The sequence below is a fragment of the Maylandia zebra genome, linkage group LG18 (assembly GCF_041146795.1).
Source record: "Maylandia zebra isolate NMK-2024a linkage group LG18, Mzebra_GT3a, whole genome shotgun sequence".
NCBI lineage: Eukaryota > Metazoa > Chordata > Actinopteri > Cichliformes > Cichlidae > Maylandia > Maylandia zebra.
The window spans coordinates 23,247,157-23,262,203 of record NC_135184.1 but is presented as its reverse complement, the minus strand read 5'-3'; the positions used below and the strand labels follow the sequence as shown (position 1 = coordinate 23,262,203).

The 15,047-nt window shown below is 41.9% G+C and overlaps 2 protein-coding genes across 2 annotated transcripts; one reads left to right on the top strand and one right to left on the bottom strand.

Moving 5' to 3' along the window:
- Positions 1-1,581: 1,581 nt before the first annotated feature.
- On the bottom strand, positions 1,582-9,196 carry LOC101464271 (mitochondrial import inner membrane translocase subunit TIM44). Its single transcript, XM_004542422.3, has 13 exons — positions 9,091-9,196; positions 8,019-8,123; positions 7,567-7,731; positions 7,369-7,449; positions 7,035-7,184; positions 6,471-6,604; positions 6,288-6,373; positions 5,983-6,075; positions 5,561-5,685; positions 4,947-4,997; positions 4,647-4,736; positions 4,413-4,523; positions 1,582-4,085 (listed from the first exon to the last, which is right to left on the bottom strand). Exons 1-13 carry the CDS (start codon positions 9,118-9,120, stop codon positions 3,966-3,968), a joined length of 1,341 nt encoding a protein of 446 aa, XP_004542479.3. The 5' UTR covers positions 9,121-9,196; the 3' UTR covers positions 1,582-3,965.
- Positions 9,197-9,988: 792 nt separating this feature from the next.
- LOC101463983 (ras-related protein Rab-11B) lies at positions 9,989-13,926 on the top strand. The gene is made up of 5 exons (XM_004542421.2): positions 9,989-10,205; positions 12,238-12,433; positions 12,537-12,730; positions 12,805-12,885; positions 13,220-13,926. The coding sequence occupies exons 1-5, from the start codon at positions 10,166-10,168 to the stop codon at positions 13,363-13,365; spliced, it is 657 nt and encodes a 218-aa protein (XP_004542478.1). The 5' UTR covers positions 9,989-10,165; the 3' UTR covers positions 13,366-13,926.
- Positions 13,927-15,047: the final 1,121 nt, after the last annotated feature.

The following is a 15,047-nucleotide window of genomic DNA, read 5'->3' as shown; positions in this document are numbered from 1 at the left end:
GTTAGGGCAATGCCTGAAGGGCTGCCTGCATTATGATAACGCTGTTATAACGTAGACTAGATTACAGCTTGATGTATGCATGGTAGTGTGTCACCAAGACGATGTTAAAAGAAAGCTCTGCTCTGCCTCCATGACCCTTTTCCTTTCTGAGGTGATTGTGTTGTTGCATTTAATCCCATTCACTTGGGTGCAGTAAGTGTGTTGTTGCTTGGAGGGACTTTCCCCAGTAAGATACTCTCAGTATAGTGAGGGCTTTACTCTTCACTCATGCTCCACATTGACAGAAAGTGCATGTCATACAGTTAAATCCAAGTATTTGGAGAATGACAGTTTTTCCAATTTTGCCTCTGTAGACCAACACCGTGGATTTTAAGTCAAACAATCGAGCTGTGACTGAAGTGTAGACTTTCAGCTTTAACTCATGGGGCTCAACAAAAGTACTTCACACAGTCTGTTTTCAGAGGCTCAAACGTATGAGGGCAATAAGGACGAGCAGTTTCATGACCAGGTGTGTCCTTTCCCCTTCTTACTGATGAATCTGACGGGTGAAAGATCTGGGTCGTTTTCCAAGAGTTCAACTTAGAAAATGACCCAGATCTGTCAATATGAGGCCCAAAGGTGATGCAAGTTAAGGAAGCCAAAATAAACCTCAGAGAGAGCAAGGAGTGGAGTAAGAGTGGCCAAATCTACAATCTGGCTCATTCTTAAAAAGATGGAATAAACTGCAACACCAACAGGCCTGAAAGCTCACAGGAGACGACTAAAGTGTGTGATAATGTAATTTCCATGGGTAAGAAAAACAACTTCACATCATTTAGCCAAGTCATGAACTCTCTCAAGAAGGTAGGCATAGCATCGTTAAACGATACCTCCCTGAATGAAGGAATGTTGGCATGTACGGCCGCCAGAGTCACATAAACACTTCATGTGACTGCTGATAGGAGCAGCAGGATGAACTGCAACGTGTACAAGGCTATGCTCCTCAGATCCAGGCAGACTTCTGGTAATCATGGATGAAAATCAAAGTCAAAGTTAAATACTTTCCAGTCAAAGTATTAGAAAAATCCATATATTTAAGATTGTTAGTTTGTCCAGTTAATTTTGAGCCTCTGAAAATTTGGGACTGTGTATGAAAATGGCTGCAGATCCTAAACAGTTCATGGAAGATGTTTCTTTTATTTTGCACTTCAGTCACATGTAGGTTTAAAACCCACTGTGCTGGTGTACAGTGTCCAAAAACGTACAAACCTAACTGTAGGAACATAATAAACCTGATAATGGCACCATACATTAATAATTCTGACGTTTCATGTATGGTTATTCGTTCCCTCGTAGGCTTCAGCTGCAGTCAGACAAGCAAGGAGACTCCAAAGAACTGAAAGAGGTTAGTTGATATGAGGACATCCATACTCGTACATCACAACAGACAGCTGAGGGATCAGCCCCCGCCCGCCTGATATACTGACCCCGGGGTAGAAGCTAATCTATCAGCCCTGTATTACCAAATCTATAGGTTTATCAACCAGTGTCAATAGGCATCTATCAAAGCGGGTCAGTTTTTAAAATGAGAAAGCAGACACACATAATGCGCAGACTTTAATTTACTCATTCGAGCACAAACACACAGTATTCAGATGTGCTGACTCGGGGAGAGGCTGGATGAAACAAATCATAATACAGCACTCTTTATTCTGCTGACTGACACACAGAGAAATAAAGGAGATCTGAATACATCGTGGGTCTGCTGTCATTCGCTGTAAAGCAATCTAGTCTGACTTGAACTATTAGAATTTCTCTTTATTCTGATCCAATAAAAACAGTATGTACAAGGACAGTTTTTACAGCAACACAACATGACTGAAACTGAGGTCCTGCCTGTGGCGCCTCAAACCTTGAGTGATCATTACTGCCGTTAAAGGTTTGCATAGAACAAACTCAAGATGCAAACATCACTATCTGTCAGGCAAAAAAATAAGTTTCTCCAAATCACAGAAACTTCTCCCCTGGGACATTTTGGCATTTAATGTGGGATCATGAGAAACAGTTGTGTCTTGTTGTAATCACATTTTGACTGGTGGTGGCAGCAGAGTCCAAAACAGCATGGCTTCAGTTCAGAAAGAAATACACATACTCAATAAAAAAATAACGTTTAAATACGAGTCCTCTCACCCGTTGTCCTCATAAATAAAAGTGCATGTTTTATGGCGAGTGTGTTGTTTTAATCACCAGGAATGACTCCAACACAACTGTCACATGTTTCTTTCAACACTATCGCAACCATGTGATGGATTACACAACCAAGACTCATGAGAAGCAGAAGGCGAGCACGGTGTGGCCATCAGACACATCCATGACTTTCGGACATTGCAATAAACCGCCTCGTGCGGTTTGACCTTTAATGGGAAGTGCTGTGCTTAAAGAACACACACATCCACAAACTCAGAGCGTCTTTACAGAGGCGGTACAACATGAAGCTTAAAGACATTCATTATGAACTGAATGAAGCTGTAACGTTACAGTACGATCAGAATGTGTGTAATCTTTACTTACATGAACAACGATATCTATACGTGTCAATCATCGTCATCATTTGTGTCTCGCAAAGCCACGTAAATGTAAACCAAACAGCTCAGCTGAAAAATGTGCAACGATTCCTCAAACATCAAAGCTGCCTCAATGACTGGAAAAAGTAAGGTGGTCCCATTTCGGCTCACAAGCATGACGACGTTGAATATAAGCTTACACTAATAAGTAGATACGAGTCCCACTGGGAGCTTTATCTCCTCGATTTCTCAATTTGATTTCAAGTCCCAGTAAACTGTAGACTTGTCTCGGCATGACAGGGTGGACGTCGTATGTTTTTATCCTTGTTTTACTTTTTCATTTCACCATTACTCTTATGTAAAAACCAGCAGGAGCAAAGCAGAAACCAACAAAGTGAGCACTGAAGGATCTGAAAATTTAGTTTAAATTTTCTGGTCGTCAGTAGCCCTTCAAACACTGACACTGAAGAACATTAAAGCCCTTGCAGCTCTCATCCGTTCTTTCACGGTGACTTTGAAAATTCATATTTTAATATTAGGCCCTAAAAAAAAAAAAAAAAAAAACATTCTTTAAAGGCTGGTTTGCTTTGACTGAGAAAAAAATACTCTCTCTGTCAAACTCAGCTCAGTTGGTCGCTGCTTGTTCAATGCTGTTGATGCTACACAGGAGGCAGCTGTGGTTCATCTGCTGCAAAAACTGAAGCATATTTTTATGCTTTTAACATGCACTACAGTACCCATAATGCACTAGTCTCAACATTGTGCCCAAATCCATTCACCGAGGGCACAAAAGTAAAACTGAAGCTGCTCTATTAAAGTGTCTCCTGTGCACAGATGATTCAAAGGTCCCCACCACAGTCAACAATTTCATCTTCCAGCTCCATTATTTAACCGGGATCAATGTAATTTAGGTATAAAACATCCCCCTAAAGACCAACAGATATCACAGACTGCATGTCCATTTTCCTCCACTGTCATAACAGGATTATTTACAATCTGCCCACCAGCCGTCCAGTATTGATGAGCTATGCAGCTTAGATGAAACAATGCAGGCTCCTGGTGAAGATGCAGGTCCATCCACGCTGAAATTAATTAGTTATGCTGTATATATATATACTCCAGGCAATCCAAAACACTGAGCGTACCAGTACAGAAGACTGCACAGACAAACTTAACTGAATGTGTCATAAACTATCTCCAAAGCTAATTGGATCTACATGTCAGAGGGTGGTCAAATATGCACGCTTGCACATAAATCCTCTGGGTACAAATGGGGAAATGGTACTCTCTCACACAGCAGCAGGGTTTCCCTCTTCTCTCTTTGTTCAACTTAATGTATAAAGGATGTGCAGCTATTCCAGGTATGTGTTTGTATCTCAGTTTGTGTCCCCCAGATGAGCCACTGTACTCCTGCTCCTCCTCTTAGAGGACCTGCTCTGTGCTGGAGGCAGAGATGTCCAGGAGCCTCCAGGCAGCACTGGGGTTCAGCTCCTCTTGGTCCCGACACAACGCCCACACATACATCATCCTCATCACCTTCTCCTGTTGAGGGAGGAGAAGAGAAGAAACAGTGAATTTCAAAGAGTTTTGCAGACTTCAAACTTTAAATGTAGCGAGTTAATAAATGATCTGGCTTATGATGATATATTTGAGGCCTCTAACATTGCTAACAGTTGAAATCCGATGATATCAGACAAGTTAATATTGCTGCATCAAACCCATAAATTTGAAAGACATTAAAAAAAATGGGCCTCTGTTATAGACCACTGATCTGATTTCAGCCTTTTAGTGTTGTTTACTTCCTTGAGGAAGCTTTGATGGTATCCATTGGATTCCCTATTCTAGCACAGTGATCGTGAGTTGACTGACCGGATCTCCTTCCACAATATCTCCTTTGGGGCTGCGAATCACCATGACAACCTGAGCCTGGAAGGTGATGATCAGCACAGGGCCCTGATCCATCATCTTACCCATCGCCAGCTGAAACACAGGGTTACAAAATGAACAGACAAATGAAAGGAGAAATGGAAAAGCAGAAAACAGGGAAAGAGCTTTGTAATACAAGCTGCATGATGGTTACCGAGCATCAGGGAGAGCACTTACATCTAAGTTATCGATGTCGAGTACTTTAGACTGGAAGAGAAGCCCCAGAGCTCGGGCCTGCTGGATGGGGTGGGCAAGCTGACTGTAGGTCTGAGTACAAATACACGTAACACACATCTAGCATTAAAACATGCTTCCCACATACTGTATGCCAGCTAAAATGCAATTACTAAAAAGTAGGATTGTGTCTTTTTGTAGACATCACAACGTAATAAGCTCTTCTTCTTCACATGTGTCCCCTGTATTATGTCAACACCTGTAGAAACTGCTTTTGTTACCAAGTGGTGTTTAATAACTCACAGCTTCATAGCACCAGTCCTTTAATACCTCCAGCTCGCCACGGATGATCGCCTGCAGAAAGGACAAAGATACCGAATTATAGCTTTAAAAACATAAACAAATCTCACAGGTATTCTTGTGACTTTTAGACAGGATGCTCAAATTATTTTAGCAAATCCCACATCTCATATTTAACCGAGCACAGTAAACTTTAGTGAATTCATTCAAAATCAGAACACGTTGAGATCATTTTCTGCTACTCTAAACCAAGACTTCAACTACACTCAGTGCTCTCCTCCTGATATAATCATAAACAGCATTTTATTTCATTTTATCTGTTTTACATAACAAGCATGCACGACTTACAGAACTGTATCATAAGCTCTTGGATCCCCTCAGTTATCTGAATGATGTATTTAGCTGCTGAACTTGGTTTAAACTCAGTAATCTAACAGCTGAACTCAAACAGAGGACAGGAAATTCATTACTGGATCTGATCCAAACTAGAGTGAAAACTCAGGCTAAATGAACCAAGACTTTCATCAAGTCTCTTCCTAACCTCCACAGAGAAAAGCATTAACGGAAACAGCGAGAGTGAAGACAGACACAGACAGAGGCTGGAGGAACCCGTTTACCTCCAGTATGTTGGGGATGATGTCTTTCTCACACTGTTTGAGGAAAGAATCTTTGTCAAAGCTGGGGTCTGCCTTCAGGATCTCTGTCAGCACCTCGGACATTTCCGTCTTAGAGAAGAGACCACCTAGGAAACAAAGGCTAAAATCAGAAGCAGCAACAACACTCAGTACCACAAATTAAATGTGTAACGTCGAAGCTGGTGAACATCATCAAATATCTAGAAGATCTGTCAGTACCATGGAGCACGTAGTTAATAGTATTCCTGACTAATCAGAAGATTAATAGGTTTTGGGATAAAAAAGGATTTTTTTTTTTTTAAATAAGAAGAACAAGATTTGAGGTCTGGCGAGAACAATCAGATAAAAGGCTTTAACAGAGAAAAGGAACTCCAAATTCAGGATTGAATGTGGTGGAGCATTACCTAGGAAGTCAGTGACTCTGTCAGTTAGAGCTCTGGATGCTCTGATGAGGGCATTGTCACTTTCATCATATTTCATCTTCATCTCGAAGATTCCTGAATGAAACAAAAATGGAGGTTGAACAGGTTAGACATGTCTCCACTGATTACGGCAGGTACATTCTGCACCTGTGCAAACAGCTCATGACTGCACTTCATTATTAGCTGATCATTGAATCTACAGTAAACATTCTACTGCCCCCTGCTGCCATAAAGAGAAATTACATATAAAGATATCACACAAAGCAGGAAAAACCAGACGTTCTTACTGTTAAAAACTACGTTGTTGTCCTTGAAGTCCTTCCACTGCTGGGACCACTTTGAATCCTTGTGAAGAACGACACCCATGGCCTCTCTGAGATTTAAAAATGGAGATAATTCGCCGCATCAGAGAGGTGGGTGTACAACAGCTTGTGTCATTGGACTGGTTTTGAGATCTAACATTTACTCACTCGTTGGCCTCGAACACTCTGGTGTCGTCATCTGCACTTTTAGATGAGAAATCGCTCCTCTTCCTCAGCTGAGAAGGAGCCCTGTAAGGGCCGGCGTCACCAACATCTATCTCCTTCTTCATGGACTCTACACCCTGCAGAGAGTTCGCACTTTTTAATTATAAACATAATCAGAGTCTAAACCAAAATTTTAATGACATCCAAAAGTAAATTCAAAGTTTAAGCTGCTTCTAAAGAAACAGTTTCTTAAGAAAGCAGTAACAAAAAGCAGCTGAGGAAGGCTTTTGTAAACATTTTATAGCCCAGAACGTAACAACTATTTGCCAAATATGACCTGAATTAACCAACAACTGACTGGTGTCTGAAATCTGCCCTTATGTTTCTGTGAAGAAAGATGTGTTAACGACTAAATGCTAATTTCCAAAATCTTCCATTTTCTCCCCTGCTGTAGTCAAAACATCAATAAAGTCTGGCAGACACCTGGATACCAACGACAACGTACAAAAGATGAAGATGAGAGGCATTAATTTGGACATCTATAGACGTCTCGTTTCGTTTTCTGACCTGTGAGATGGCCTTGAACGCGTTGGTCCGGCCCAGTTTTTCTCCTCCCTTGGATAAAGACTCAGCAGAGCCTCTGGCTGTCTTGGTGGCCTCCTCCACACCTTCCTTGATCTTCTTCCCGATGTCACTACGACTCACTTCCTCGAGACTCTTTGATCCAAATGGCACGCAAGCACACAGCAGGTTTCATTTTATTAATGATTTCCACGTAATGTTTTTTTTTAATTGGAAAGCATTTTTAACAACATTACAACTTAATGTGAACTCTTACTGTGCGATTCCAAATTAAATTATTATATTTTCATGTTGGGGCTGTCAATCAGGTTGGCCTTACCTCCTTAACGGTCTCTGATAGAGAGCCCAAGGTCTTCTTAAACACCTCTGATGTCTTCACTGTCTCTGCCTCTATCGATTTCTGATCAGAAATTTTTTAAAAACAACATTAAAATTCTAGAAAACTAATTAAATATAATAAGCTTGATGTTTATCTTTATATATATATAATATAAATCAAACCAGCTAATGTTCTTACATATTTTCTGCGGGCCTGCTGAAGGGCGTCGGACTCCTCGAGCCTTTTGGCCTCTTCTCTGAACTTCTTTATGTTTTCCTTCATCTCCTGATTCTTACTGAACTCCTGACGAAGGTTATCAACAAACTCTCCCAGAAAACCTTTCCGTCCTGAGGCATATCGCACCTGATAACAAACACAGAGAAGGACTTTAGCTGGACAAACACGTGCACCAATAGAGTGAACAGATTAAGCACATGCTGCGACTGGAACAATGAAAAAAGAGAAGAAAAAAAAAATACAGAACCTATGCATTGCTTTTCATAAAACCTTAAACTAAAAAAGGGCATAAAGATAAGTAATCCCAGCACTTTAAGTTAAAAGAACTGTTTAAATTAACGGGCACAACTCTACATTAGCAGTGATTTAATAAATGAGTATCTTGAGGGTGAATGGGAGGTGTTGTTGGGTACCTGCACAGCTGCACCTGGGCTCCTCTGCAACCTGTAATGATCTCCCCTCCACACTGAGGAGACCAGAGTCCGGGAGCTGAGAGCCAAGGCATTTCTGCCAATCAGCTGCAACAGACAGGCAGAATCAGTCAGTCATAGTTAGCTGGGAGGTAAACCGGCACATAATACCATACTTCTAAAATATATCCCTTCATTTGATGAAGCTCTAACATGTTCCATGAGTGTGCTTAAAACCTGGTGACTGTGACTAATGCAGCACATCATCATCCTGTCAATAAATAAATGTCTTCTGCCCTAAGTGGGATATTTTCATCCTGACCAGGACAAATTCAAAATTCATGATCCAGTCTTAATAGATTTCCCCTCTAATTGCTAATATCTGTCCTTTATTTGATCACTTATTTTGATGGTTGTACATTTAAACATGAGAAATTTGGTGAAACATGCTGTGGCAGCAATGATCTGTTTTGGTGCGTTTAATCCTCTGCTTATAACAATGGCATACACACGGTATTACAATTTTCGACCCTTTCTAAAAACGACGAACGCACCATATTCGCTGTCTGTGTAAAATGAAGCGTGATCAAGTTATTTATATTGAAAGGATGGTTCGGTTATTTGTCAGGAGACAGAAGCTAAAACAAGTGGTCACCGCTGCTCTAATTAAAACTGTAACAGCTTTCGTGGTTTTATAGCAGCGAGGTCACTGATCATATTTGCTCTAGTACCTGACTGCATGCAGGCTTCTAAACGTCGCATTTTAAATGAAATGTGCCACTCAAGCACAGACACACAGAGTCAAAACCCGAGTCAATACAATGCTATGATTTTAAGACCCCAGGAATTAAATAACATTAGTAAGCCTCTGCCGTGCCTCTGATGAAACAAGGCCCTTTCTAACGGACATCTCGCGTTCAAGTTGCGTAAAACACACCAGAGTGCACACACTCTAAAGCGCGTTCACGTCACGGGCATAAAGAGACTGATGGCGAAGCCTTGCGAGTTTATTCCCTTAACCAGAGAGCGGGCCCGAGGCTCGGCGACTGCAACGAAGGACATGAATCTCACTAACCTCGTAGCACCGACATACGGAGGCTGCCATCTTGATCTTGAAATGCGCGGAGAAGCACGTGCGTTCCTGCTGCGGCAGCTGACGCTGTGCTCGACCAATTGGAGCAGAGTTGGTGGGCGGGGCGGGGCCAAGTGTCAGAAGGACATTAAAGGGAAAGCCACTCAAAAAAAATACCCCCCCCCCCCCCCCCCCCCCCAAACTATTAATTATGTTTTTAGAGGAAAATCTAATAATTTGTGTTTTTAAAGACACATTTTACTGGTAGTTAAAACTAAAAATATTTGCCACGGACTCATAGGGTCTAAATGGGTTTAATGCGAAAGCACACCAATGTATGCGACGTGTAATCACCACTGAAGAATATGTGCAGATGTCTACAAAAATATCTAAAGACACAGAACATAACAATAATAAACAATTACATAAAATAAACATTTTATTTAAAAAATACACATCTTATCACATTTCTCTTTTATGCAAATGAGATATCATATTATCTACAATATCTATTTTTATCTACATTGGCTTTTAGGTAATTTTATGTAAATGCACAGTCCCCATTTTCTCACTTTTTTCTCTCTCTATGCAGCATAACGTTTTCTAAAATTTAGCTTTCGAATCTCCTAAAATGTTTCAGTAGCCAGTAATGTATTGTTGGCCTTAATTATATTATTGTGTGCTGTGAATAGTACCCCTGTTTTGCACACACACTCTCACACGCGCCACATAATGTTAGCATAATGTCTAAAGATAATTTAACGTGCCTTGACCTTGTTATTCATTCAGAATTAAACACTCCTCTGAATGTGGGGACCAGATGAATGGTAGATATCTGCTGGCATACCAGTAAAGCTCGCCCCCCGGAGGAAACTATGCGAACTGCAGGGACTCCTCCCCTCCCTCTGCAGAGTTGGGAGCTCTCCCCTTCTGCGGTCAGCTCGCCTTGACAGCCAACACTGGCGCAGAGTCTGAGTACAAACCTTTACCATATTTTTCTGGCATATAGCGAAAATTCATACCCATACTTTCCACACATCCTCTTCCGGAGACAAGCGCTGCAGCGGCCTCGTCTAGAATGGGGAACCGAGACGATGAATACGATTTCTTGTTCAAAGGTAAAAAAGAAAAAGAAAGAAAAGAAAGAAAAGAAAAAGAAAAGAAAGAAAAAAAAAGATGACTGCATTCCCCTTTACACAGGCTCGCATCGACTAAGCAGAGCTTTATGAATGCTTTATGTCTTACTGTGTCTGTGCTGTGAGCAGCTGTGTGCATTTTTTTTTAAAGGAAACGGAGTTTTTTCTGGGAAACTGCCCGGATGATAGTCGGTTCGTGTTATTACAATATAATGCTGTCATTGTGACATTACGGCGCCCGCAGTTATATTTATAGGTAAAGGACGCAACACCCTGCGCGTGCTCAGCTTTTTAAAAATATATAAATAACCGAGCATAGCATGATTGCACGTTGGAGAATTTCCACCTTTATTGGATCATATTTAATTTTTTTCTCAATCCTGTTCATGAGGCTGATTGAAGGCCTTAGCCTCTACCTCTTACTGATCAATACGCTTCATCGCCAGATCAGGATGGTCCTCAGACAGTCTTATTGACACTGTAAATGCAGCAGCTTAATGTCTTTTGTTGTCATGTCAGGCAGTGGGCCTGGTGGATTGTCTGAAGCGGTACCAGACTCCAGACTCGGGTCAGTGTTTATCTTCTCAGATGGATCCAGAATGCCTTCCTTCGATCGTGATATCAGCTCCTGTGGCACATTAACATCCCAGGCCTGTATAAGCCAAAAGGCCATTTAGATGTAACAAAGTATCCTCTGTGGGATGAATAGGGCATCTGCCGGAGGCGAGGGCTCTCTCTCTCTCTCCCTCTCTCTCTCTATGCTCCAACCATCTTCTGTGTACACGGCCGAAACAGGAAGGGCAAGGCGGCCTTAAACTGTCGATTCAGGTTTTGATGAAGCCTGTTATCAGCTTCCTGCAGCCCGGAGCAGCGTGATGTCGTCAGGGACAAAGTTCGGCTCTTTTTTCCGTTTGTCGAAGGACAGGGGAATAAACCGAGTAAAGCCTGGTTACCTCAGTGCTCTCAGCGGTTTGTTTCATATCACAGCCCTGACTGTGTTTTACCCCGACTAACCTCTGGATTGGTGAAATGTCACAATCATTTCAAATGTGTGATAATGAGCAGTTTATTTTGTTTATCACATGTTTAGTATTTTCATCAGTGTAAAAAAAGGCTGATAGTATTGTTTCGTTTCCTGGTGGTTTTATATAGAATGTTCACACATCACAACATCATTGTTTACAGTGGACCTCCCCTCAGGAAGTACAAGACCTGCATTCTTTTGTGTGGATGATTTTTTTTTGTCTGTACACAAGCTTTGCAGTTGTTTTGTTGCTACATGTGGCAGAGAACCCAATCATATTACATAGGCTCTAAAAAAAGAGTTACATAGAACTGCTGCACACTGCACCCTGGTACATTTATGTTTCCATCTGACCTTCATCAGGTATATGAAGGCCCAAAAATGCTATTTTCGTGTTTAAATGTGTGATGAAGATAAATGAAACCGACACATTTTTAAACACTATTGAGTTATAACACACTAGCATCTTGACTTTAGCGTTTTATTCTGTCATTTCTTTCATTATTCAGAAAGGATTTTTGGCCTTACAAAAATAGAAAGCCCCAGGCTTCCACTGACACCATGATTTAGAGTCATTGCCTTATATCCATCCATCTTCTTCCACTTATCCACTTCAGGGTCACGGTGGAGCTGGAGCCTATCCCAGCTATCATAGTGTGAGAGGGAGGGTTCACCCTGGAGAGGTTGCCAATCTGTCACAGGGCCTAACACACAGAGACAGACAGCTATTCACACTCATACCTACAGAATCAGAATTAACCTCTTTGGACTATGAGAGGAAGCCAGAGTACCCAGAGAGAACTCAGACAAAGGACAACATTAAACTTGGATTTGAACCCAGGACCTTGTTTTGAGGCAAAAGTGCTAACCACCACATCGCTGTGCTGCCCATTGCTTTGTAACATTTCCTGGATTTGAGAACACAGGGCCTATCCGCTGCCTCTCCCATCCCACACTAATACAATCATCTTCTCTTTTTTCTCTTCACAGTTGTGTTAATTGGAGACTCGGGTGTGGGGAAGAGCAACCTGCTCTCTCGATTCACACGAAATGAGTTCAACCTCGAGAGCAAGAGCACCATTGGGGTGGAGTTCGCCACGCGCAGCATCCAGGTGGACGGCAAGACGATAAAGGCTCAGATCTGGGATACAGCAGGACAGGAGCGCTACAGGGCCATCACCTCAGCGTGAGTCCGATGTAGCGTTGTGCACATGCATCTGCACGTCGCCTCTGCATTGCAATCAACGAAGGGAATTCACTCTTAACATCCATGTTGGGTACTGTTACAGCTACTACAGAGGAGCGGTGGGAGCGCTGCTAGTGTATGACATAGCCAAACACCTGACATATGAAAATGTGGAACGCTGGCTGAAGGAGCTGCGAGACCACGCCGACAACAACATCGTCATCATGCTGGTTGGCAACAAGAGTGATCTGCGCCACCTCAGAGCCGTGCCCACAGACGAAGCCCGCGCTTTTGCAGGTACTGCTGCAGAAAGGTTATTGGTACAGTGATGTTTCACTCTTACTAAATCTGTTTTCTTTCCCATTCCCCAGAAAAGAACAATCTGTCTTTCATAGAAACTTCAGCCTTGGACTCAACAAATGTTGAAGAAGCCTTCAAAAATATCCTTACAGGTAGGTGTGCTTGTGAATGGAGGTTGAATGCCAGAGCTCCACACGTCACTAGAATATTAAAAAAAGATCAAATCACACACACAATGAGGCATGAAATCTTTGGTTGATATGCAGTAGATTCAGAGAGGATAGTTTGTTTTGGTAGCTTAACTTTTTTATTCTTTATAAAGTTTTTTTTTTTTTTTTATAATAAACTGTATTAGTCGGGTACCGAGTGAGGAGCTGTAAAACTACCACCTCACATCCCACATTAGTGGTTCTAAAGGTAAATTATGCAAGCTTTTAGACTGAGAGAGAAAGCTGATGTTTTCCATTTCATCTTTTCAAAAAACAGAAATTTACCGCATCGTATCGCAGAAGCAGATTGCCGAGCGGTCTGCCCATGACGAGTCCCCGGGAAACAACGTGGTGGACATCAGCGTGCCGCCGACCACAGATGGCCAGAGAGGAAGCAAACTGCAGTGCTGTCAGAACCTGTAACCCATTGCAACGGTCCCCTCCTTACCTGGGTCAGTTATTAATTGAAATCGACAGTGTTGACATGCTTCCATCTGCTCGGGATGCAACGTTGTCTGAATCTGCACTTTTTAGAAATCAGTGGAAGCAGTTCCTTTATGCCACTAACGATCAATCTCAGAGAGAAGTGTTTGAATTGATTTCAAGTTGTAATCTGACCCAGGAACAGTCTGCTACATTCAAGTGCAAAAACAGGACTGAAGGTACCACCTAAGCAGCTGCCACAGTTAACCCCGACGGCGTAGCAGAATAGCCTTTCCTGACACCTTATAAGCCTAGTCATCTGCCTGTTTGACAGTTAATGCAACACACTTGGAGGTCTGGGTTTCCAATCCTGTTTGATCTGTATCAGCAGTCCTGTTTTTGGGCTTCTCTCCTCCTCCTTCAGTCATCTCAAAAGTGGTTGTGACGCTGCTGGCGCTTATTTCATTTGTGTAAAATATATTCTTTTTCTGTTTTGATTTTGATAGCTTGTCTGCTCACACACATTATATTAATGCCATGAAATTAAATTTTACAATATTATTTACCGCCTCCTCTGTATTTTTTTTTTTTAGCAATATACACAAAGTGACATGCTGAATGTCTAGACCACTATCTCACTTCACATTACTGACTGCTGATGCATCAGTAGCCTTTGTTAGCAGGGTTTAACTTCTGCTTCGGGTAAAATTGAAGCTACTTTTTGTACATTCATTGGCCATTTATTACGTATACCTGTTCAACTATGGCAGCTTTTAGAGCAGAGGTAGGCAAATCCAGGCCTCAAGTGTCCTGCAGGTTTTAGATATCACCCTGTGTCAACACACCTGAATCAAATGATTAGTACAGTCCCAGGCCTCTGGAGAACCTCAAGACATGTTGAGGAGGTCATTTAGCCATTTGAATCAGCTGTGTTGGCTCAAGGACACATCTAAAACCTGCAGGACACCAGCACTCGAGGCCTGGAGTTGCCTACCTGTGATTTAGAGAATTGTCAGGATGACCTGCTGAAATCCAACCTAAGCATCAGAATTAGTGAAGAAAGGTAGTTTTTGGTGCCAAACAGGCCAGTCTGAGTATTTCAGAATCTGCTGATCTACTGGGATTCTCCCACGCGACTATTTATCTCTAGATAGATATCCAATAAGTGGCAGTTCTCTGGAAGAAAATGTCTTGTTGAGGTCAGAGGAAAACAGTCAGAAGGCAACAGTAACTCAAATAAACACATCTTACAAAGTATACAGAAGAGCATTTCTAAACACGCAGCATGTCCAACCTAGTAGTGGCAGATGAGCCCACCAGGTGCCATTGCTGTCAGATAAAAACAGGAAATTTAGATTAAAATTAGGACGGGCTCACCAAAATTGGACAACAGCAGAAAAAAACAGCAGGAAAAATCTTGACTTTCAATTTGTGCTGTGACATACAGATGCCAGGGAAAACAACATGAAAGTATGGATCCATCATTCCTCAGATCAACAGTTCAGGCTGGTGTTGTAGGTGTAATGTTGTGGGGATATTTTCTTGGGACACTTGGGGCCTTGGTACCAAATGATTAACAAAATTAGCCTACATGTTGACTTTATGCCATGAAGAGTTAACACTGAATTAACACAGTTCTAAAGGCAACGGGAAAGTGATCCAAGAACGTCGGGTATTATTGT

Bases quoted from the DNA above. Each gene is read 5' to 3' on its own strand.
- LOC101464271 (XM_004542422.3), bottom strand. From the start codon at position 9,120: ATGGCAGCCTCCGTATGTCGGTGCTACGAG. The intron at 7,185-7,368 runs GTAAGGCCAACC...TTTGGATCAAAG, and splicing joins TATCAGAGACCGTTAAGGAG to AGTCTCGAGGAAGTGAGTCG. The intron at 6,374-6,470 runs GTGAGTAAATGT...TTTAAATCTCAG, and splicing joins AGAGTGTTCGAGGCCAACGA to AGAGGCCATGGGTGTCGTTC.
- LOC101463983 (XM_004542421.2), top strand. From the start codon at position 10,166: ATGGGGAACCGAGACGATGAATACGATTTCTTGTTCAAAG. The intron at 12,434-12,536 runs GTGAGTCCGATG...GTACTGTTACAG, and splicing joins TACAGGGCCATCACCTCAGC to CTACTACAGAGGAGCGGTGG. The intron at 12,886-13,219 runs GTAGGTGTGCTT...TTCAAAAAACAG, and splicing joins CTTCAAAAATATCCTTACAG to AAATTTACCGCATCGTATCG.